We start from the raw sequence: 24,747 nt of genomic DNA on the forward strand, positions 1-24,747 counted from the left end.
GGATCTTCTTGGCTTCAGTAAGTGGCCGCGGTCATCAAGCCAGTTAAATATATTTTCTGCTTAACACATTTGCTGCTGTGCTTATTTTGAGTATCCTCGTCTTCCTGCACTAGAACTGTGATATTTCTTCATGTAATTTCTAACAAGTTATGCTTCTGTAGGCAAGGAGATGAGAAGTGTTCCTAAAAGCAGCCCAGTGGAACTGTTAAGTCATTTCAAATTGCAGATCTGAAGTAATTAATTAAAAAGCAAAGCAAAACGGAAAATGCAATCCAGTGAGGTTGAATAGAGTAACAGTGGCTGCTTGTCTGTGAACTCTGCAAATTTAATGTACAAGTTGTTGAGATACAATAATGTACAAACTGTTGCACCATTTTTAGCAACCTAAAGACCTTTATGCTCAGGGCTGTACAATAAATCCTGCATCTTTTTTTATTATAGGGAAATGTTTTCCTTTCACTAGGAGATGTTGTCATGTTTCAAATAATACTCTAAATCTTCATGTGTTCTGCTAAGCGTTTTTAGATTTTAAAATTGAAAGTCATTTGGTTTAGTCTGTTGCAAAAAGCCGCTAAATTAGCAGAGCAAATAAAGAGGAAATAGTGTTGACAAGTTCCTTTTCCTTACCAAGATTATTAAAAATACCAGCTTGTAAAAAAGTCCGTGAGAAATGGTTATAAAATGCAGCAAGGGAACTTGTGAAGCAAAAATCTTCATCTGTCCTCTTAAATGTTACATGCAGCTGGTCAGGACTGAATGGAAAACACTTCGGCAATAAGCCCTAAATTAAAAGGGAGATTAATTGTATTAAAGAATACACAGCTTTTGGGAACGGGAAAGCAGAAATAATACTTGAGTATGGATCAACCCAGGGTTCCAGAATTTCAGGCACTTTATTCCTGGTGCAGTCTTCTCTGTGCCACTGGTTGCATTTGAACTCTTGGGGTTTTTTGAATGGTCAAATTGTGTCTAACATTTTCATAGTTCTGTGGGCCAAATACTGGCTGCCTGCTGTGCCTCATTCCTTACTCTGTGCAACAGAAACTTCACTAATTCCCATTCATCAGTTCGCTGAAGAACTGCCTGCATGTGTTCAGCCCTGCGTTTACTGCCTGCCTTGCTTTGGTCCTCAGGCGTCATAAGGCGGCATGAAATGTTTCTAGCGTGTAATACTTTCAGCTGTTTTTTTATTTTTTTATTTTATTGTGTTCCTTTGCTCCTTGCTCAGAGAGAGGGATGATGTATTGCCAGGGCCCAGTGGATCAGGGTTGCTTTAAGGCAGGCTGCTACTTTAAGCCAGACTTCTTAATGCTACTCTCCAAAGATGTAACTCTTAGAATTACAGTCTGTGTGATACTATGTTAAGTACCGAAAATGAAGATCAGAGCTGCCCTTTGCAGAAGGATTCCAGAAAATACCAGTTTTACATGGTTCCCACTCTTACTTGCCCCAGAGAAACTCAGACTTGCTTTAAGAGCTCCTTTTGTCCCTGTAGCAGAAATGCTGCAGAGGGCTTTAAGGGACTTTTCAGTCATTTCTGCAGAAGTACGCACAGAAAAGGGCTTTGGTACCTAGTCCGGTCCTGTCGTAGAGGTGTTGAAGGGATGATGTTTGCAGCAGTGTGAGGCTGAAATAAGCGCACGCTTCTGTATTTTGTAGCAATTGTTGAAACTAGGCAGTTTGGCCCACGGGTCATCTTGTGAACATGAGCTAGGATTTACATCTCCTTTTACCTGTAAAATGCATGATGACTTTTTTAAAAAAATGCACTTTATATCTATCTGCTGAATCCAAGCTTGCCTTGGACTCCACTGTGTGGGAATAAAAGCCCCTGGCTGGCCCCCATCCACCCTCCCCTTTATTCTCCCCAGTTCAGAGCCACTTCTGGCCAACTTCAAAGAATTCATTTCAAAGGCTTTCGGCAGACACAGAACAGCCAGGCTGAGGTGGGAGTTTCCAGCTTCGGCAGAGCGAGTGGAGCCTCGTCTTCTCGGGGAGCCCTCTTCTCTTTTCCTGTTCATTCAGGCCAAATGTGAGCTGCTTGCATGGGGGGCATGGAGGCTGCGTTCAGCCCTCCCTTGGACTGTGCAGCAAGAGAGGAAAGGGCCTGTGAAAGGTGGATACCTCCAGCTCTGCCAGAACAGAGGAACTTCTAATTCAGCTATGGAGAGAGATTCCATGTTAGTTCTCCACCTGCTCAAAACACAGGATTGGCTTTGTAACTGAAGTGCAAGGTTTAATCCTGCCCTTAAGGGGTCTACTTTTTCTGTTAGAGCCATCTTATTGCAACTCTTCTGATTCCTGTTAGTCCCTCAAAGATCTGGTTCCTCTTCTCAGCTTCCTGAGATCTTACTTCTCGGCAACTTCCTATAACTACAATAAAAAAGTGCTCCACGGAAGTAGTGTGCACTGCCTGGAAATGTGTATTCTTTTGTATTTGGCAATTTGGGCCCTTCTGGGTGTTGAGTATCCAGTTGCATGAGGGAACACTACAGCTCCTGCTGGTGCAATTGCTCTGGAAACCTCAAGCAAGGTGGAGGCTGGGGCAACCGTGTCCCTCTTGTGTTGGGGTGAACCCTTCTGCAGCAGGCTGGTCTGCAGAAAGATGTGCATCTTCCTGCCTTAACATCCTGAAACTCTGTGTATTGGCTTTTTTGGGGGACCCGTCTCCCCTGCAAACCCCAGAGCAGGTGTTCTCTTAGCCACTGTTCTCGGTTAAAAGTTGTCATGGCTTCAGGAGGAGCCAAATACCAGTGGGGCTGGGAGACCCGCTCCTGGAAAATAAATGGGAGTGGAGGAGAGCACCTGGTACAACATTTTTGTGTCAGGTACTCAGTGTTCTTTAAACATAGATACAGAAATATGTTGAGTGCAGCCCTTATCACCTTTTCCACATCCCATTTTGAATATTAATAGATGGGGTTTTTTTGGTGGTGGTTTTTTTTTTTTTTTTTTTTAAAGACAGTGGCCCTGAGATGATGTGGGGTTTTTTCTATGCACTTGCCAGACTGTTTACAAATTTAAAGACTTGCTCTTGGTGGGGGTTAGAACTGTGGGAAAATGCTGAAAGTTTTGGGTTGGTTTTTTTTTTGTTTGTTTGGTTTTTTGTTTTTTTTTTTAACTTCCCTTGTGATTTTAAGGCAACTCTCTGGCATAAGGAAAATCAAGAGATCCTGCAAAAAACAGAGGCTTGCTGCTTGTCAGAACATTAGTCCAGAATCAATAACAGAAAAGATATCTCAAATACTGATTTTTTCTTTTTACTAAACCATACAAAGCATTCCTATACATAAATACCAGATGTATATATACATAAAATATTTCTCCACACACACTTCTTTCTGCACCGTTTTGAGAGTGAAAATTAGGAAATAAAACTCTTGATACTGCCAGGCACTGGGTGTTCTTCCAGTTAGAGCTGTGAATGCCTGGAGCTCTCCACCCCAGCCTGGCATGTGCCACTGGCTGGGAGTTGTGTGCTGGAAGACATTATCGGACAGGAACTCTTGATTCATTTGTGTGCACATGAAAAAAAAAGGCAATTTTGGCTCCCATCATATCACTGAGATCTTTCATTGTCTTGATCTTGTTTTTAGAAGTCTTGAGGCTGAGTGGTGATTGAAAAAGCTGTGCTGCAGGGTGGAGGCTTTCCTCTGCCTGCTCTCCTGTGCCAAGTGGCTGCTGCTGCACCCGCTCAGGGCTGGGAAGAGGGTCCTGCCAGCTTGGCCAGGTGTCAGAGCAGCAGGTGGGAAAAGCAGTTCACAGAAGCTGTTCTATGGGAGAAATGCAAAAACTCTGTTTGACCTCAGCGGCTAGTCTCTTTTATATTTAATTATTTGCTTTTTATTATCATCAGGTGGGTGAAACTACATTTGCAGATTGATCATCAAGATGCAAGATGGATAAATGGGGCAGCGCTTCCAGCTGACAGCAAGTCCAAAACTTTAGAGCTGGAAACATCCAGTCTCTTGAGTATTCACTAACAGGCAGCCCTGCTGGGACTTAATTGGGTGTAATGCCTCATGAAAGCTGTGTGGGTACTGAAAGAGTAGTTTTCTGTATGAATGGCCACTTTCTAGGTAAGAAACTGTGCCTGCAACACAGCATTTTTCCTTTAGTAAAGGTACCATAATAAAAGGAGCTATTTGGGCCTAATTCAGAAGGCTGGAATGCTGCAATTACAGTGTATATTAGAACACAGATTCCCAACATTCCCCAGGCAGGAGACTCTTGCTTTGCTGTGCATACATGGTGTGAGTCAGAGCATTGCATTATGATTTCTCTGCTGCCACTTCATACCGTTGTCCTGCTTATAATTAAATTACTTTTGGGTCTAACTTCTCACTATTTTTGTCTGTCAGCAAAGCTGGGATTAAGTGTTTCGGATCCTTCTTTCTCCAGGCTTTTAATTTTGGTGGATGTGTTTTAGGTGTCTCCACACAGGCTTGTTGAGTAAATTTAGTCTCACCCTGAGCAGCAGAAAGTAACAAATATAATTTTTCCCGTTGTGCTCTAACTGCTTTTGAATAAGAGGTATGTACAGAATGGCCTCTGAGAGAGGAATTTAATGCTGTTCCCTAAATTACTGCTATTTAGAGGGATTATGCAGAAAGCCAAACAGAAAGGAAAAAGAATAATTTGTGTCTTTAGTACTCTGCTGCCGCCCCACCCTGGTGTAAAAACAAATGCCTTTCCCCTGTGCTTCTTTTTAATGTTTATTTATTGTTTTTACAGAATTTTCTGCTCCTGGAGCTGCTGGCTTCTAGGTGCTAATAAAATGTGAATGTGTCCCAGACTCACCCTCACTGAAGTGCCACAGTTCTGCAGTGGCCAGATTTATTTTTTTTAGTACAGCATGAAAAGAAAACAAAAAACCCTGCATCTTTACTTTTGCATTTTGTGGCATAGATATGGGAAAATAACTTCCTCCCCTAAAAAAATTTTCAAAGGGAAAAATTGTGGCAATTCTACTAGCTAGTGGGGATGGGGGTGGAAGCTAGGAACAGGGGGAAGTTTTACAGCAACACAAACCCACAATTTGGGTAGTTTAGGGTAATCTGACTGTTTGGTGTGACCTCATGTTAGAATGGTTTACCTTGGGCTTCTTTTTTTGCCTGTGTGGTTTGTGTTTAAACCCAAGAGCCCCAGGGGATGGAGTTGAGGGAAAGCCAGCGGGAGAAAAGGGGCGGGCCATGTTTTTCCCAGCGGCACATCCCTGTGTGTGTTTTATTGAAGCTTTTTTTTCTTCATTAGGGCTTGACCTCGGGGTCTGTCCCGGGCAGGAATGCGTTCCAAGCCGGGCGGTAATTAAGCTGGGCACAGGGCGAGGGCAGGTCTGAGCCGGGCTGTCTTGTGCCTGTTCCCCATTCCCACTTGCCGTTCCCTCTGGCCGGGCAGGAGGAGGTTCCAGCGTGGATCTGCTGTTGGATCTGTGTGCTGTGCCCGTGGGGCTGTTGGGAGCCGCGTTCGCCGTGTTGGGGCTGGACGTGGCCCTTCGCTGCCTCGGCTGTTGTTCCCCGTGCTCGGCATCTGAGTGTTTTTGTCAGGGTCGGAGCAGTTCCCTTTCCATCTCCCGCCTTGGTTTCAATGCGAGTCGGAGGGGGTTGTCCTCGAGTGAACCCTGCTGTAAATTCAGCACAAATTCATGAATAGTTTAGTCTTCCCTGAAACCGTGTTTCTTAATGAATAAATGATTGAGCAAGGAAAAAAAAAAAAAACCAACAAAAAACAAACCCACCCAACCCTTTCCATCCAGAAGCAGCAATATTGAAATTGCTAGGCCTATTTCTTTATTGTTATGTAGTCTTTGGGCTGTTGTGAGCGGTGTGGATCCAGTTCAGCTGATAAGCAAATCTGGCTTCTGCAGTCAGGGGAAGGCTTTTATTTTACTGTGGTTTCTTTGGGGGGGTTTTATAAACCTATAACTATAGAAAGAGAGCTTTGACAGCAAAAGCTCTGGTGCTTCAGTAGAAGGAACCAGCTCATCTGGTAACACCAACAAGGTATCTACAGGGGAACATAAACTCTCTATAATACGAGAGGAAACTATTATGCATTTTATACTTCTTACTCAAAACTGTTCTGTATCTTGGGTGATTAGTGTTTGAAGTAAAGGAAGAAGCTTTGGTGCTTCACTGGAAAGGTTTTGGTTTTTTTCTGCAGAAGATCAGCTCTGTTGGAAGATGATGTTTTGGGTCTATTTTGGGTTGTGTAGCTATGCAGATACTGTTTCTGGGGTGACTGAGCCACCATTTACACCCAGCTTTTCTGATAGTTGCTATAAATACACTCTCCTCTGTTGATAGAATTGCAATAACATTTATACTAATGAAATTAATTAAAAACTTCAGAAGTTGCATATTATAGGAGATAAGAATTGATAGACATGTGAAGTGTTCCTATGATGTGGGAGGGGTATGTGAAAGAAGGGTGTAAGAGCTTAAAATGTTACTGTGATAATATTTGGGAATGGGGGGGATCTTCATACAGTGTATGTTGAAGTGGGATTAGAGGGTCATTAGGAAAACTGGAAGTATCTTTCAGGCTGCAATTTTAGTTAAATCAAGATAAAGAGTAGAAAGTAAAATTTTCTATCCTCTTCTTCTGTTTTTCGCTCACCAGTGTTCAGTGTGGGCAGTTTGAATGTCAGGTATAAAGGATGTAATTCAAATGAGACTGTTTTGGTTAACCTGCAGTATGAATGCTTTGAGTTAAAAATACCATATCTCAAATTTGTTTTCTTCCCTTTAAATACGAAGGTTAAATTCTGATAAATCGTATCATCTAATGTAAGTTTTTGGGAAATTGGCTAGGCAATATCGAGTGGTAGGTGTTGGATCAAATAATTCACAGGTGTTACCAGAGAATTTCCTGTTTAATTGTTGTCTCTTATCATAGTACTTGCTCCTTTCACTGCAGGATTACCCCTGGGCTGACCTCTGTCAGTAAAAAGGGAATTCTTTTGGTTTCTTCTGTGCTTGGGTTGTCTCTGCTGGTGCTGCATTCCTGGCACCAGAGTAGTAGTGTTTGAATGAATGAAAGTAGATAACTTCAAGTTACTGGAGTTGAATAATGAAACATGCTTGTTTGAAGTACATTCAGTGCAATTTTTTTTCCCCCTTTGGCAGCTACAAACTACCTTTTTGCTTCTTGTAGAGGGCTTTCATCTTGACATGTTTCTAGAAACACATCCCTGATTTTAGAGCTATCCCCGATAAGACATTCTATTTGGTTGAGGATTTTTTTTTAGTCGTTTTGTTCATGGTGTTGTTTTAGTTTTTAACCCATGATCTCGAGACATGAGCGATTCTTTATCTTCCCTTACATGCAACAATATATGATCAGGGCTCATCTTTTTGTCTGCCTGCATCTGAACCCCCTGGCTGACACTGCAAGGGCACACACTTGCTGGTCCCTCCTCCGTTTTCAAACAAGGAGGAAACTCCTTAGTTATCCAAACGCTTTCCTGTTTGTTTGGCTTACTTGTAAGGAATGTGCTTTTGTAAGTGTCTTTGGGAGGCAGAAGAGGGACTGGACTCTAAAACTTAGTCTGCATTTAAAGTGGGCTCTGAACACAGACTTCACAATGTGCGGTTGCTGTCAGAGGCAGCACAGACATAAAAATCGCTGTATTTCAAGGGAGAAAGTGCTGTAGCAGTGGATTTGAAAAGGTTCTGGGTCATGCAGACTGGATATATCACTAGAAAAGAAAGGGAGAAAAATGTCTTAATAGAGATGTTCAGCCCTTAGGGATCGTCTAGACATCTGCCTTCTTGCCTTTTGGCATCTGGAGGCTCATGTGTCCCAGTACATGACAGGAAAACAGTCTGTGGGTATATTTTCATTTTCATAGCTTGAGTCAGGTGGTGGATCAGGCATCTTTCTAAACTAGGGCTTTGTGTGTGCTAGTATATTCAAGCTAGTGTGTTTCTCAGTCCTTTGAAAAGTGTTTCAGCTTTGGAGGGGCAGTCTGGGTGCACTGAACAGTGGTCTTCAGTCTGACTTGGCTTGGCGTGCCCTCGGTCTCATTTGTATGTGTCGTCTTAGCTGAGTCTTCCCTCTTGATGAAACTCTTCCTGGTGGTATCTGCAGGATTCCTTCCCACTGCTGCTGAAACACAGGGTGGAGATGATGCCATGCAGGCCAGGGATCAAACCCTATTTGGGGGTGTGGATCAAACTCTGCTGTCAGCTCTCACCAATAAAGCAAAGTGCTTTTTTCTGTTAGTTTGTTTTCTGCAGCTGAAGTGTAAGGAGGAATAAAGAAAGCAGTATCTACTAGAGAAGGGAGAGGCTACCATAGCCTGTGAAGGATGCAGTACTTTATTCTGGTATGTAATCATTCTTATAAATGTTTTACGTTCTATATTCAAACCTGTTCTTCAGGTAGTCACATTTCTGTCAGCATTATATAACTCTGTGACACTTTGGCTGTCTCTGTTGGAGACAGGAGAGGTGCAGAGGAATCCAGCTTTTGAATCACTCTGTTTAACCCCTGTTGGAAAGTGGGGAGGAAAGGCCCTGAGGCCACTACAGGAGCAGTTCAGGGAAGGTGATGTGGAAACAAAACCACATCAATTAAAAGGTACAAAGATAACGAGGTTTCAGCGGCCAGAATGCAATTAACTTCCTCTTCACTCTTATCTTTCTCCCCTACCTGCATATGGGTTGACAAAGCTCAGTTATTTGTATCATCTGATACAAGGCTTTGACTTGGGACTCGGCACACTGAGTTCATGTTCACTGAGTTCAATACTTATTGTGCTAAGATTACAGATATACCAAAATCCCACTGGCAGTATGATGCAGGGCACTTCAGGTTTGTGTTTTATATTGCTGCTTTACAGTTTTTGCTGTTGGCAAGCAGGAATTTATAGACAGTTACAAATACGTATGTTGCCCTCTGATCTGAGGGAACTCTGGCTATCAGATGAGCTAAGAGGGTAAATGACTTAGCCTTCTGTGGCGTGCACATAAAACATGATGCAAGGCATGGAGGACCTAGTTTCATCTTTGTTTTAGAGCTGGTTCAATGTGCCTTTAGCATTTGAGTGTGAAGATGAAGCTTTGCCCCATGTGTGCATGGGGGAAATGTATCACAGTGTACTGAAGGGTTTCCCATCTAACTTTCCCCAAAGCTCTTGCTCCAAATACAGACATATTTACGTGCCTTTTCTGTTCAGAGCTTTGGTACTTGTCAGCCTTAAAGACACAGATGAGAGACTTCAGAAGTATATCTTTAGCAGATATTTCAAAATCCTGTTTGTGGACTAGGTATGTTTTAGTAGAATACTTGAGCATTTGCATAGCCTTACTGGTTTGTGGAGTTTTTTGTTTGTTTGAATTTTTTTTTTTTTTTTTTTTTTTTTTGAGTAGGAGACATTGGTTTGGTGGTTTATTTTGGGGGGTTTTTCGTTTGTTTGGGATTTTTTGGCAAATAATAGCAGTGAATGTGCTCTAGCTAGCTGGCTTTGGGTATGTCCTTGTTTCCTCCTTGAATATGACAGAACTCTTTATGCTGTTGCAAACTGCAAAAAATTAAACACCAAACATCAGGCCAGAAAGAAATGTGTCTGTCTGAAAATCATCAAGTTCTCATCCTTCAGGGTTTCCCAGGCATTTTGCAGTGGTGCAGGGAAACTGTTTCTGTTGGAAGGTTAGAAACCTTCTAGAGAAGCAGTGATATTTTTACGCTTTCCATGTTTGTGATGTGTTGAGGGCAGAGGAACGAAAGAGAATGTGTCTAGTGTTTCAAAGACCCTGAACATATAATCTGGGTGAAATCAAATCAAATCTACTCTTGTGACTTTGAATTTGAGGTAAAGAATAATGAACTGAAGGAAGTGTTAATGTGTTGTTGAAGAGCAGGAAAAATTAAGAGGATGGATGAGGAGTTGTCATTGATTATCAGTGCATTGATACCTGCTGCTTATCATGCACTCTGCTGTTTTGTACAGACATATTAAGAGATTAAAATTCATTGAGGATACCTCAGGGGCATCCCTCCGTTTGAATTTCAAACTGTCCCTAACATGCTTGAAACAATAATTAGGCTAAAGGGGTTAATAGCATAGGTAGGAAAAAGAGAAGTACTGATGAAGCCCTCCCCTACCCCCTGTGTCTTCTGCAGAGTCAGTGTCTGACCAGTATTAGTACTTTTTAATGTCTACCTTTTTTTTTCCTTGGCCATAGTTGAGACAATAGATTTTGCCAAAGGTTTGCAAAAATAGATTTTGCTTGGAGGATGGTACTGTACTTGTTGCTGCCCCTTTCTGCTTTTCTATTAGGGCAACACTGTCAGATGCTGTGAAGGCCTGTGTGATGCAATTATCCTTAATAGTGCACCTGTACTTCTAATAAAACTTCAAAGTGCATTTCATGTTTTTTCTCAAGGCAGCCTGTGAAACAGGAGGCTGCTTGTATAAAATATACATGGATATGTCATCAGAAACAGAACTTGTATAGAGGTTTTAAAAAAGAAATCTTGTGCATTTAAAATTTGCAAGAACCATCTTCAAGTGGAGGGGGAATTTGATTGAAAGAGTTGTGCTTCATCATTAAACTCACTGGTAGTAGATCTTCATGTAGTGGTAAAACAAGTTTGGGTAAATCTAATGAGTTTTGTCTTGTTTGTCTTTCACTTAATTGCAATTTTTAAAAGGCTTTTTTCAGTAATCTTTTATAAGAACTTTGGATTTCTCTGCCAAAACCATGCAGTAGAAATAGATCTGCTTTTGTATTCTGGGTTGTAGTGTAGGTAGGAGAAAATCCTTAAGTGTATGGAGATAACCAGAAGCTATAGGAAGCCACATCAGTGGTACTGTTGCTCTAAGCAAACAATGACCAAAATGGGAAAATTGACTCTTAGCTTTGAAGCCTTTCTAGGTTTGGTTTCTTTTTTCAAGTGTATACCAGGCTAAGCAAACACTGCACTTAATGTGCAATGTATTTGAAATGAGCATGTTTCCAGACTGGTAATAAATAACATAAACATCTGCCTCTTAAAATAAGAGTTTGAAATGAGCTACCAGCTAAGCTGTCTGATTTATATCAGAGCTATGCCAAATATACAGATCAGCAGGAACTCCTTCTTGTGTCTTGGAAGGAGAGAGAAGCCGTGGGTATTATTTATCTAGAATAGAAAGTTTGCAGCTGTTCAGGCTGCAGTGTCAGTCTGATCTCTGGTTCTGACCCTGCACCATCCAGCCTTTTTCCACCATAGCCAGCCCTCCCAGATGGCCATGGAGTTGACCTTTGAGAGACGTGTCTATTGACTGGTAAATGAGAGAGCCCATGTTGTTGTCGGTGAATAACTTCTCATGCAGCCACAGTGTATTCACAGAGACAAGCCTGGCAATGGGTGATGGCAGAGCCAGTTCTCATTCCTGCTTCTATTCAGCTTCTGTTCAAAGAGGAGGGAAAGAGAGACTCTACCAGAGCCCCAGATGAACTTAGTGGAGCTGTACAATGAGATCTTTTGTTCCCTCCCAGGAGTACTACTACACGTTTTGAGCCCTTTCAGTCCATTTGTCTTTTGCTACAGTTTAAATTCATTAAAGGATTAAATGGACTGATGGTTGCAGGCAAACCCCAAGGGTATCCCTGCAGCCCCATGGTGCTGCGTGTGAAAACAACATGTGGGTAAACATTGTTTAATCAAATTGTTTGTGTTTGTCATAATCTGATCCTTGTAGATGAGCCAGACCTGTGGCTTATTTTGGAGCTGGAAAAGGTTTCACATCATGTTTTTTGCTGTAAGGCAATTTGCATTTCTTTTGAGGAAGTCAAGCTACTTTGCTTTTAGGTCCCATCAGAAAATGTAGATTCACTGTAAACCAGTGCAGGTGAAGATGTGATATGTTGTAAATAAGCACTGTGAAGGAAGTCTAAGGTCCATCCAGTAATTTATTGCTGAATGAAATTACTTTCCTTGTGACAGGTTTATGATGCTTGAAGTTGCACTAAGCCTACCCCAGCCAGTTCGCCCTGGTGTCATTATCTCCCACAAACTGCATCGGAGGCGGTGCTGACATCTGCACCCACATTTTACACTCTTAATGTGGTCATCCTTAGACTCGTGCTTTCCAGATTGTCAATTTTTATGGGAATCTTTCCCTGCTGTTAGTCACTCGGGCTGCGGTTAGATGGTTTTGCTGGGGCCTCTAGTGGTCCCAAACTGCATTACTCCTGCCAAGCTGCTGTTCGGGGATGGGGAGGGAGGATTGCTCCCCTCCCTCCCTTTGGATAGATTTACCCAGCTACAGGGCAAGGGCAGTGCCATACACAAAATTTATTTGGGTTCTAGTGGAGCATTTCACACGGAGTTAGAACTGAATGTGCTGAAGGAGCGTAAATGAATGGTAATAAACAGCAGCAGAGCGTGAAGGAGGAGGTGAAGGTTAGCTGGGAAGTCTGCGTTGGGCAGTGGTCACAGGCTGGTTTCTCCCAGCTGCACAGCTCACAGGTTTTTAGATTAGGAAGTTTTCAGGACCCTGATCAAGACAAAAAGATAAACTGTATGAAGGAAAGTGTAGAGTTAAGGCAGGAAAGAGCAAAACATTTGTGTACCAGCATCAAGGCTGACCCCAAAAAAAGGATTTTCTGAGTAACCAGGACAGTTTTGAGCTCTGTGTGAGTGAGCTTGAAGGCTTTCACTGGCCGTGGTTCTCCTGCCAGCAGACAGGGTGTCATAGATTAAAAATTTGGTCCTTTGTTGTCAGTGTAAATAATCTTTCTTGATGTTGTCTTTGAGCTTTAATGTAAGTTTTTAAATCCCTTTACAACTAGTTTTACTTGGAGAAAACTCAAACCAAATCCAGCTCAATGTTATTCAACCTTGTAAAGTATTTTTTAACGTTTCCCTGAGCAAAGACCGTGCAGAGTCCAAGGTGTCTGGCACAGTATAGTGAAATATCGTTGTGATAAGAGAAACTTTGGAGTCCTGACCGCACTCAGCTAAGCAGATGTGAAATAGGTCTCTGTCAGGAAATGCTGCTCCTTTTTGTGACTCTGCTGCAAAGGCCAGGCAGCTGCTGGCTCTGGTGAGCGTTTTCCATGGTGCTTGGGTGGCCAGCCCTGCTGACTTGGCCACAGTGAGCCTTGTGTCATTGCCATCTGGGTATATATTTTTTTCTTTCTCGTTTTTTTCATTGTATCCTGCTTCTTCCAGGGTGTGCCTGAGTAATGACTCAGAGTGAAAAAATAGTGCTCTTGAGCTGTATGCTGGAATGTGGCTTGTTCACATAAAATAAAGGTTGATGCTTCTTCAATTAAAAAAAAAAAAAAAAAGACTGGCAGTGTTAACTGGAAGTTCTTTTTAGAAGAGAAGGATTTTTTTCTAATTCAACCACTGCTCTTGCACTTCCATCTCCAGTTCCACCCGTGTCAGTTAAGTGTCGTGGTTTAACCCCAGCTAGCAACCAAGTACCCCATCCAAAACAGCCCCACACCAGCCACTGTGGAGCAAGTTAACTCTGCCCTAGGTGAGACCACCATGGTACGACATGAAACTTGAGTAGGATAACAATTTGGGGTTTAGTAATTAGTTGTTTCAAGTATTACTCCTTGCCATTGTCAAACAAGCACACTGTTTTCTTTATTACCTGATTATTTGTTTATTTATTTATTTTCTTTATTACCTGCAAGGCTTTGTGTTACACAGCACTTTTAGTTCATTGGCGGTACTGCACAAACTAGAATGTCCTCATATCTTTTCATCAAAACCAGTGGGAAAAAATTATAGTTGGTCTCCCTTTGCAGAAAGGCTTGCTTCAGTGAAGACAGAATTTAGAAATGTCAGGGGAAAAATATAAATACATGCAAAGTGGAAATAGTCTTTCCTCTTTCACATAACTGCATAACAACTCAAAATAGCCCTTGCACAGTTGTGTGTACCTGTTTCAGGGTTCGGCACTGCCCCCTAATACAACAGGGTGGCTTAGGAGGGTCCAGCCCCACCCAGTTCATAACAAACACCAGCACATGTTTCTTCCTTCCGAGTTCTGCATCTCCATCTGGTCCTGTGCAGGCTCATTAGCAGGGCTGCTCATTTAGGGTTAAAAGAAGACTCCAAACATCCTGTAAAAACTTAGAGCTGTTTCTAAAATTAGAGCTTTTTTACTCTAGGATAAACCCACTTAGAGCAAACATTCTCTGAAGTGGTGTATTGTGTATGGGCTGTGAGTACCTGCAAGAAATACCAGAGGGAAACCAGGTGGAACTCATACTTGCCACAGCATATTTTCCATTTTTCATTGGAAGTGAATGCACCATATTAGTGAGATCATCTGGAGTTAATTTGAATGGAAAAAAGCCCCTAAAACAAACCAACACAGAACTGTTGTGGACTACAGTGGAAGTGTGTTTGGCAGAGTAAATATACACTAGAAAGGGTAAAAAAAGAAAACGAACCCCAAACGCTAGCACTGAATCCAGAAAGTAATCAATCTTCAGTGTAATTATGTAACATAATTAAATGTTAGCTTCTGACTTAGCCTCCTGTTGATTATTTCCTCCTTCAAGTAGGAAGGACCTGATACAGGAGATCTAAGTAGCCACAAATGCCACTGAGATTGGTAACTGAACTGTTATCTTAGCAATCCTTCCACACACAGGCTTTATCCACATTGTCTTTTTCCTTATTGGACAGTAAGCACAGGGGAAAACATGTGCTTTTCTTGGCTTGGCATATCCTTGTGTAAATTAAAGGCCATCTGGAAGTGTTCAACAGGTGTTTGGATGTGGTGCTTGGGGATGTGGTTCAGGGGTGATTGTGGTAGTGTGATTGTTGACAGTTGTACTGGGTCATCTTGGAGGTCTCTTCCAGCCTTGATGATTCTGTGTTTTGTAATAGTGTAATGATTTGCATTTGAAGTTTTCTGCTTAAATGCAGGGAAATGCCTTGATGATTTATGACATTTTAAAAAGAAATTGGAAAATTGGGCAGTTATGTCACCCAAGTGTTTTTTGACTCATTTTCCAGTATGATCTAGCTCCACCTCAGGATGCACACATTGTCCAGACAAGGCATGTTACTTGACATAGGTTCATGCAGGTTTAAGCACATAGTTCTGTGTCCCACTTCAGGTGCACTCATTCTTCTTGCCCAGTGCTATAAGCCTACAAACTTCATTAATCTGGAAATAATATGGAAATGAATGAGATGGAACAGGCCTGAGATGGGTTTCAAGAGACAGAAACATTTCATCTTCCCAAAACCCATCTTGTCTTCCTGCAGGATAACAGTCTCTGGCAGAAAACAGTCTCTTCTCCCTGGGAAGTGCCAAGATGTCCCAGGCAGAATAGAAGTCAATGCCTTAAAAATGCTACAAAATCAGCAAGTATTGGAAAGCTGTATCCGTCTGTGGATGCAATACTTGGGCAATCCTATTTCCATTACTGTGGGGCTTCCTGAGTTTGATTTTCACTTACTTTGTGTGACATTGAGTAAAAGCTTTCTGTGGGAATGCTTCCTGAATAAGTCTGTGCTGAGTAGGAAATACCAGAGGTGAGAGAGGGGTCTGTAAGTGGCCAAGTTACTGCGTCTTTGCTGGTTAATGTTTGGGGGCTGACAGCATCAACAAAGCTAAGCTGGAGTTATAAAACCATCATGATGGTGCTGTGTGGTGGCTTGTCCCAAAGCCCACAGTTGTGCATGTGGGACAACTAATGGTAGGTGGACATAGAGGGAGGGGGAAGAGGTGTGAGATATGGGATACTGCCTAGTTGGGCAGTGATCTTAATTTTGTGCTGCTTTGTTGAAGGGGTGTTGAGAAGCAGTTTGGAGACCACTGTGATATCTTGGTGGTATTTTTGTGGAACTCCTCCAAACCTGAGAGGATGGGTGGGTGGAGGTGGTAAGATCCAGAGGTCCGCACTTGGGAGATCATAACCTTTGAGAGGGGTGTGACACACCAGAAATAGTAAGCAGCAACCTCAGGTGGTGTTTTTGGAAAGGATTTGTGGTTAAGGGTTTTTTTGGCTAAGCTTTTTTTTTTTTTGTTAGCTTGCTTTGACTGTTTAGCCAGCCTTTGACATTATATTTACATGAACCAAGCCATGCTGTTTGTTTTGAAAACTGAAGCGGGTAGGTTGGCCACTGTCCGCACGGATTTTCCCCAGAGCAGGAACCTTCATTAGAGGGCACAGCTTGGCAGCAGAGCCAAGCTGAGCTGAAGTCCTGCACCGCTGTTTTCCCTGTGGTTCTCCCAGTGCGTGTGTAGACCTGGCATGTTTTAAATCCTGCTCCTGAAAATGTCTTACTCTGAGTTATCAGATATCAGTGGGATTTGGTCTTCTCAGTCACTCATTTTTAAAGAAATTTTCCTGCACCATTAGTTGTATGACTAATACTGATTCCTCAGTTAGGCAATCCAGTGTGTGCCTGAGGAGGATGGAGCTGAATTTTGCGTGTATCACACACCACCAGTTCCTGGTCAGTTGTAAACTGCGCACATAAGGAGCACAACACAGACCTTGTGCAAGTTCAGATGAATTCCTCAGCTCTTCTGCAACCTACAGCCTTTGACTGGGCCCTAAGCATGGCTGTATGACACACAAAAGAATTCATTCGCCATAGCTGATGACAGTGATGGGTTTGTGTATATATACATTTGTCTTCTATGTTTCGGTTGAAATGGGTCAGTATTTGGCATTTTCCTGTCTTTTCTTGGTTAAGGATATTCCACCCCTACTCAAAGTTCCACAAAAGTTAAAAAAATTACCCAACTGTATATATGAATAAAGGGATTTGTGTCATTGAAAAAGAAAAGCGGAGATGGGAGGGCTTGTGATGTATTAAATGCAAACACAAGGAGGCTCAGGTGCTCAGTGCAAATATCTTCTGAATTCATAAACAAATGCTTTGTGTAAATTCTAAGTAATAGCATCAGGTTGGAGAACGGTTTGGTTCATGGCTGATGTTGAAAAATACAGCATGGAATGTTGAAAAATACAGCATGGAATGGAATACAGGCAGGCTGATGCTTGGGAATGGGATCATTTGTTTTGTGTTGTTTTGGGTTTCAGGAGGAGGCCTGCCTGCTGCCAGTGGGATGTGATTTTTTTTTTTTAAATTTGATTTTGCACGTAGGGTTCTGGGAAGTCACAAGAGTATTTTGAGGGACTATTGCCAGGGTGTGATAAGCAAGTAGAACGATGGGATGCAGTTCTTTCATCACGGGACAGGAATTCTAGTGGAACTTTCCTTTCTAAGGCTGCTTGAGCATCCTTAATAAAACCCACATGTGACAGTATAACCAAATTTCTAGCAGCTTGGTCATTATTTGCCATTAGATCAGATGCCCATAAAACCGGAATCAACGTGTTCCTTGTTTGAGCTGTCAGGGCAGAAATGAGATGGTAAAAAGGAGTTCAGGGTATTTGCTAGTGGCATACTTGTTTCACAGTCATATAATACCTGTTGTTCCTCTTGCTTGGGAAGGATGCTGTTCCCCTATACTCAAAATGTGTGGAGAAGGAGATGAGAAAATTCATTTTCAGGCAGTTCTACAAAAGAGACACTAACCGAAGGATGATGGGTTGTGAATGATGGCAGGCTCTGTATTTGTTGTAGAGCTGCAGAAATTGCTGTAGCTTAGCCCTGTGGCATTTCTTGTTGATTTTGTTCTTGTGTGTTCCCTTTCTTAATAAACACAGCATCCTTTTGTCTTTACTTGTAGATTGTCCTGCATTTCAGGGGATCTCACCTCTTGCTCGCTATTCAGCAGCTGTTTCCACACAGCTTAGCTCTTCTGCTCTGGACACTGCATGGTAGTGTCTTCCTGCCTTCAGAGTGGCTGTTTCCTTCTTGAGCTCTTCTTCCTCAGACACTTTATGAAGGAATGCAGAAGTACTCTTGACCTGGGTGCAGGCAAATATTTCCTCACTTCCTAAATAGCCGTGCAGCTTGGCTGAGCTCTCAAAAGCTCAGGTTGAGGAGGAGCCTCATGTAGGACATCTGCATCCTATGTCATGTCTGTTGTGCGCCATGTTGTCCATAGGGCTGTTCTGGAGAAGACCAGGCGTTAGGTCTTTGATGCTTACAAGGGCTTTTTTTGCCTAGGAAGAGTGCCCAGACTCTTCATCTTGTAGCACTGAGGTCATCACAGGAATAAGATTTAATGGTATTTTCTGACTGCTTTTTGAGGGTATGTCTGCTTGGACCCATGACTGGTGCAAGGAGCTACTTCTGGAGCTCTTTGTGGCACCAGGAACCTGACAGCTGGGGAGTGAGTGATTTGGGATTCAAGCATTGCATTAATGGGTGTTGTGAGACAGCTGCTTATTTTGAGTTAGCTCATAGAATTGCACAAACAGCTAAGAAATTGCAGGGGGGTAGAGAAAACAAAAGTTCCAAGTGCTTTAGATAAGACCGCTTCTTGCAGACCTCTGTCTGGGGCTTTTACTTCACTCCCTTGAGCAGCATTTTGTGGTGCCACCTGCAGGGATGTTAATATGACAATTTACAGGCCAGTTCTCATGCCAACAGGAAGCGAAATGGCTGTTTGGAAGTAAAGTACAAGGTTTGAAGACGGAAAATCATCCTCAAAGCAAAATTCTGCTATGTTTGTCAGTATTACCAGCAGAGGAGCTTCAGGCTGCAATTAAATGGCAGCTGCTGATACATTATGAATGTGTGCACATGTGTAAACTGGATGTCAGAGCATATATCAGGTGTTTTGAACTTTGACTCCCTTGTGTTTGCTTCAGAAAATGCAAAACATTCTTGTGAGAAGTAATAAGAAGGTTTATACAGCAAAAGGATTAAAGGAAAAAGCTTATTAATAAGAAAACCTAATTGACATATGCCATTTTTTTTGTGGGATAATGTCAAGGATACTAACTAAAGTGTGTTTTAACTAAGATCTTAGAGGTTTGGCTTATAAATTTGTATGTGCAAAATAACCACCTTGTGTTATTCAAACTCTTTTTTTGGGGGTGACAAAATAAACTAGTTCTTCTTAGATTGTGGAAACTAACATTTTCCCAGCATGCTTAGGGGGATTTTTTTCGACTAGTTTGGCACAGTTTTCAATGTTATTTTTATGTCAGTAGAATTTTATGTATATCTTTTGCAGATTGAAAAATCTTTTTCAAAAAAGACTTTAAAACAGATTTCTTTCTCCCTCTTGTTAATTAAACTAGTTCTTATTTTATTTGAGCTTCCAGTAGTTTTAATTTCTATTTTTTGTTTTTGTTTTCCAGGTCAGATGTACAGTTGCTTGTAAGTATCATTCTGTTACTTGCCTTTTTTTTTTTTTTTTTTAATAACTCTCCTTATCTTAGTTTTTTTTAAGAAAGATCAGGCAGTATCAGCAAAGTATTAAAAAAAAAAGCTTCCATGAAAGAATTTTTAGAAATAGCAGTTAAAAATATGTAGTCAGTTATTTTAGTGACTGTAATACCTACAGTGCTTGTAAGGATTTTTAAAAATAAAAGGCTGTACTTAAATCCCTTTGCTCTTCAGCTTGTGGAGACCTCTGGTGAAATCAATGTGCTTAGAAAGGTGGGAAAATACACTTAAAAGCAATAAAAAACAAACCCTGAAATCAAAAGACAAAGTGAGGCCTTTAAAGAATTTCTGAAGTGAGTCTAGAACAGCTGTACTGGTCAAGATAACGTTTCCTTGTGGCAGAAATTTCTGAAAGTGTGTAAAAATAACCGTAAATACTGAATATCAAACTTAAATTAGTTAGCCTTTAAATTTTAGGGTCTGAATCAACTCTTTCTATGCTTTGGCCTATAAAATTGATCTGATATTTCTGGCTCTAGACATAGACCCATGTCTCTTCCAGACTTGTGGAAGCACTTTGTGGGAATATGAGTGGGGAAGAGGGGAATATGCTGAGGGGGAGAGACAAAATTGCTTTACCAGGTTAAACTTCTGATAATATGTGAAGAAACTTCTGGTAATACATGAACAAAACACACACAGAGTGTGGTTGCAAGTTTTTTTAACTGCTTTCGAACAAAACTGTATTGAAAAGAGAGGTAATAATAGCTTTCATCCAAACCACGTGTTGAGTCAGTGGATGGCTGAAATAATATGGCAATCACTTGAATCTTGTTCAGATAATCTCACAGAAGTTAGGAGGTGAAACCAGGAAAAGTGGTAAAGCCAGGAAATGTGCAGTGAGGTTTCTGTAGAACTGGGAAAACAGAAGTGATTGCGGGTATGTGCATGATATGTGTAACTGACTGTACTTTTGCAAATGGGAAGTCCGGAAGTTTTGTAAAGACAGAGTTTCGTGGTGTTCTTTCAGGCACTGAGAATTGCAGCTCAATAAATGGGACTGCGGAACCAGGGACTGCAGAACTAACGACTCCGGAACCAGGTAATAATGATGATTTATCAGTAAAATCTGCAAGTGGGAGCAGAACCTCTGCAGATGGAACAGTGATCAGGGCTGTGTCTGATGAGACGAGAAGTGATCTTAGTGCTGTAACACGTTTGTGGTTTGGAGTGTGACTGAGATGTGAATCTTTGGGATGTTTTGCACTTCTACATCATCATAGCATTTTAAGCCTGAGCTCTAGTTCAGAGTGTGAGCGTTGCAGAGGCACGGATCCGGCTGCTTTACTGCTGCAGAGAATGAGGCCAAGAAATGCATCTGCACACCTGACTAGTAGTTCAGTTTAATACTGTGATTTCTGCATGGCCTTGGAATAGTTTTATCTGTGTTAGACTCAGGCTCTTTCCCTGCTGATTGTGGCTTTTTAGGTTACAGGCTAATAGTTTAACTCTCTGTGACGTACAGATTTTAAATACATAAGTGTATTTAAGCAGAAGTCCTCTGCCTAGTACAGGACATTCTGTGTCACATATGTACAGGAGCGGTGTGTGACTCTCACAGCTAGAAAGGCTCCTCTGTTTAGGACAATAGAGGGAAAGTTTAGGAAAACAGTTAGGGGCTATTTAGGAAACAGTTGAGGAAAAAAATGGCACCATGTTGTTGGTCTGGGTCTTCCTCATCACACTGTAAAGCTCACAGCTGAGGCAGCACAGAAATCACTGCTGCACCTGGACAGCTTTACTGCTTGAAGGGAAGTGAAGCTTGAGGAGGTGGAGTAGATGGCAGGGCTTGCAAGTGTGCCTTGCAGTAGAGAAAGGTGGCTTGATTGTTTTCCCAGGCTAATCTCTGTTTTACAGAGACTGGGTATGGCAGGGAGGAGACTGTTGTATACGTTTGTCAGCAAATATTCTTGTAGGTTAACTTTTTCCTTTCTATTTTCATAGAATCCAGCCCGATTTACAATCTCAAGGCAGAATCCATTGGTGTGACTTTTGTTACCTTGAAATGGATGGTGAATGGCAGCACTTCTGGCAATTACACATGCAGGATAGAGTTTGAAAATGGTACATTGGTGCAGACCTGGAACGTCAGTGGCATCACAGCAAATATTACAGGCTTAATCCCTGGGACAAAGTACATCTTCACAGTATTTGCTGTGGCAGCTGATGATGAGACAGAAGGAAGAGGAGAGTCCATAAGGGTGTATACAAGTAAGTCACAGTTTTTTGCATTGCTGTTGCTGGTGGTCTGTGCTTTGCTGTGCAGCTCAGGGCTCTGCCCACCTGCCTGAGGTTGTAATTCCTAGGAGCCTTAGCTGGGCCAGATGCTAAGAATGAGTGGTTCATGGATAGAAGAAACAGAGCCTTGATTGATTTCTTTATTTACTTATTGAACAGCAAACTCCCTCTAGCTTCTCACCATAAAACCAAAAATCCTCCGTAGCAACGACTAAACCAAAAACCAACCAATAAACCAAACTGCAATTGCCTGCATTGCCAACCATACCTATCCCTATCCTGTCCACCTTTCTGGATTCCCCGGGAGCTCTGCTTCAGTGGTGACCAAAGCTTCTCCTTTGGAGTGTCAAAGGGAGGTAAATGTCGCTCAGAATGGCTTTTCTTCAGTTCTCTCTTAGCTGCCCATGGGTACAGCAGGCTCCAGAGATGCCTGGTGACATTCTTGGGGTGCTCCTGCAGTCTGGCCCATGAGTGTTGTGAGGGGAGTGGAGCCCTGGTGTGGCTGTGTTTCTTGTGTCCATGTCTGTGAGCAGCTGTTCTTGCAGGTTAACGAGTTGTTGCTTTGCCTTTCACAGGGCCCAGCCGGGTTCTTGATCCGAAGGCAGAATCCATTCGTGAGACTTCTGTCACCTTGGAATGGGTGGTGACTGACAGCGCCTCTGGCACCTACACGTACAGGATAGAGTTTGAAAATGGTACATCGGTGCAGACCCAGAACGTCAGTGACATCACAGCAAATATTACAGGCTTAATCCCTGGGACAAAGTACAACTTCACAGTATTTGCTGTGGCAGCTGATAACAAGACAGAAGGAGAAGGAGTGTCCATAGACGTATATACAAGTAAGTCACAGTTTTTTAGCAACTCTGTTCCTGATGGACAGCTCAGAGCTCTTCCTTAACTGCCTGATGGCTAAAATGTAAAGGTATAGATCTGATATCTCATTCCTGGAGCCTAATCTGGAATGTCTAGTAAGAAATGGGCTCTTCAGGCGTGGAAGAAATACATCATTGCTTTAAAAAGAAAAACCAGGCAAACATAATCCACCTTGCTTCTTCTGTCTTTGTCCTCATATCTCTTCATGTGGGATATAGTTTCTTGTCACAAACAGTGAGCCAACTAGGAAGGATGCTCTCCTAGAGCTGGTGTTTGTGAATAGAGTAGGACTCATGAGAGATGGTAGGTGGCTGACTTGGCTATGGTGATCATTAAATGACTGAGTTTCAAATTTAAAGTGCCATGAATAAAAAGAGACAGCAGAGTAGCTACCCTTAACTCCAGGAGAGCAAAGTTTAAGCTATTCAGGACATTACTCAGCAGCCTACCCTGGGAATCTGCTTTTGAGGGCTTAGGAATCCACAAGTGCTGTTCAGTTTTTAAGAACTGCCTTTTAGAAGCACAGGAACAGGCAATTTCACTATGTCAAAAGTCAAGCAATTAAAACAGAAAACCAGCTTTAATGAACAAAAAACTCCTTGTGGAGCTCAAGAGGATGAAGAAATTGTATGAGCTCTGAAAGTGAGGTCAGGCTTCTCAGGAGGGTTACAGAGCTGTGGTTTTTCTATGCGGGGAGAAGACACCCGAGGGCCAGAGCTCAATTAGAGTAGAAACTGGCCAGTGCTATTTCAGATAACAGGAAAGGCTTTTTGAAATTCATTAATAGCAAGGGGAGGTGTAAAGAAAACATTGGACTGATCCTTGTTGAAGATGATCACCTGGCTGATAGGACAGATGAGAAAAAGCAGAGGCATTCCATGTGTATTTTGCCTCAGTTTTTGGTGATACTGTTACACCTTGGTGTGCCTGATCCCCAGAGCTGGAGGCCCCATGAGAGCTGGGACAGTGGCTTTCCCCTTGTGGACACTGGAACTGTGAGGGACCACCTCTATCAGCTGAATGTTCACAAGTCCATGGGGTCTGTTGGGATTCATCCCTGAGTGCAGAAGGATCTCACTGGTGTGACAGCAGCACCCCTCTCCATCAGCTCCCAAAGGCCGTGGGAGCCAGGGGAGGTCTCTGCCAGCCACTGTTATTCCTATTTGCCAGGAGGATGGGAGGAAAGGCCCTGGAACCTGCAGGCCTGTTAGACCAACCTCAGTTTCTGGAAAAACTATGAAGAAGGTTGTACTGAGTACTGTTGAAAGGTGTTTAAAGACCAATGCAGTCATCAGGTGCCATTGACATGGGTAACACGGGCAAGTCCCATTTAATTAATTCCATCTTTCTATAGTAAGGTCACCCACCTGGTGGTGAAGTGAAGGTAATGAATGTAGTTTTTCTGCATTTTAATGAGAATTTTGATACTGTGCCTCACAGCATCCCTCTGGACAAGTTGTCCAGCTGTGGGCTGAGGGGGTTTGTGGTGTGCTGAGTGAGGAGCTGGCTGCAGGGCAGGGCTCCCAGGGTTCTGGTGAGTAGGGTTGTGTCTGGCTGGTGAGCAGTCACCAGTGCTGTCCTCAGGGCTCAGTCCTAGGGCTGCTCTACATATTTATCAAAGGTATGGATGCAGGAGTTGAATGCGTACTGGGTGCAGTTCTGGGCCCCAGAAGAAGGATGTGAAGGTCCTTGAATGCCTGTAGAGGAAGGCAAGCAAGCTGTTAAAAGGGCTGGAGGACCTGTCCTATAAGGAAAAGCTGAGGGCTTTGAGTTTATCTAGTTTGGAGAAAAGGAGACTCAGGATGACCTCATTGTTCTCCTCAGCTTCCTGAGGAGGGGAAAATGCAGAGGGAGGGGCTGATCGCTATTCTCTGGTGTCCAGAGATATGATGAGTGGGAGTAGTTCAAAGTTTCCTCAGGGGAGGTTTAGGCTTGACATCAGGAAGCATTTTTTTACTGACATGGGGTTCAATCACTGCAATAGGCTTCCTAGAGAGGTGGTCAGTGCCCCAAGACCTTCTTTGTTTGAGATGTTTGGACAATACTCTCAGTGATATGCTTTAATTTTGGGTGATGCATGAGGTCGTTAGGTAGGTGGATGAAGGTAGCTGTAAGCCCCTTCTAAGTAAATATTCCATTCCACTCTGGCATTTCCTGCCTGCCTCTGGATTCCCAAGGGAAGCCTGAGGAGTTCAGTCACTGTGATGGGCTGTGCTTATGTTTTGAGGTGTCAAAGGGAGATAAATGCCCCTCAGAAGGATTTGTGTTCAGTTCTCTTTTAGCTGCCCACTGAAGCCCTGGTGTGGCTGTGTTTCTTGTGTCCATGTCTGTGAGCAGCTGTTC

General features: G+C 42.5%; 1 protein-coding gene across 1 annotated transcript in view; it reads left to right on the plus strand.

Moving 5' to 3' along the window:
• Window positions 1-24,747, plus strand: part of LOC136362410 (receptor-type tyrosine-protein phosphatase eta-like) — a 71,834-nt gene that overhangs the window by 26,687 nt on the left and 20,400 nt on the right. The window contains 4 exon segments of the mRNA XM_066320873.1: window positions 19,203-19,221; window positions 20,261-20,332; window positions 21,235-21,501; window positions 22,104-22,370. Of these exon segments, the coding sequence (XP_066176970.1) occupies window positions 19,203-19,221; window positions 20,261-20,332; window positions 21,235-21,501; window positions 22,104-22,370 (625 nt within the window).

The sequence above is a fragment of the Sylvia atricapilla genome, chromosome 6 (assembly GCF_009819655.1).
Source record: "Sylvia atricapilla isolate bSylAtr1 chromosome 6, bSylAtr1.pri, whole genome shotgun sequence".
Lineage (NCBI taxonomy): Eukaryota > Metazoa > Chordata > Aves > Passeriformes > Sylviidae > Sylvia > Sylvia atricapilla.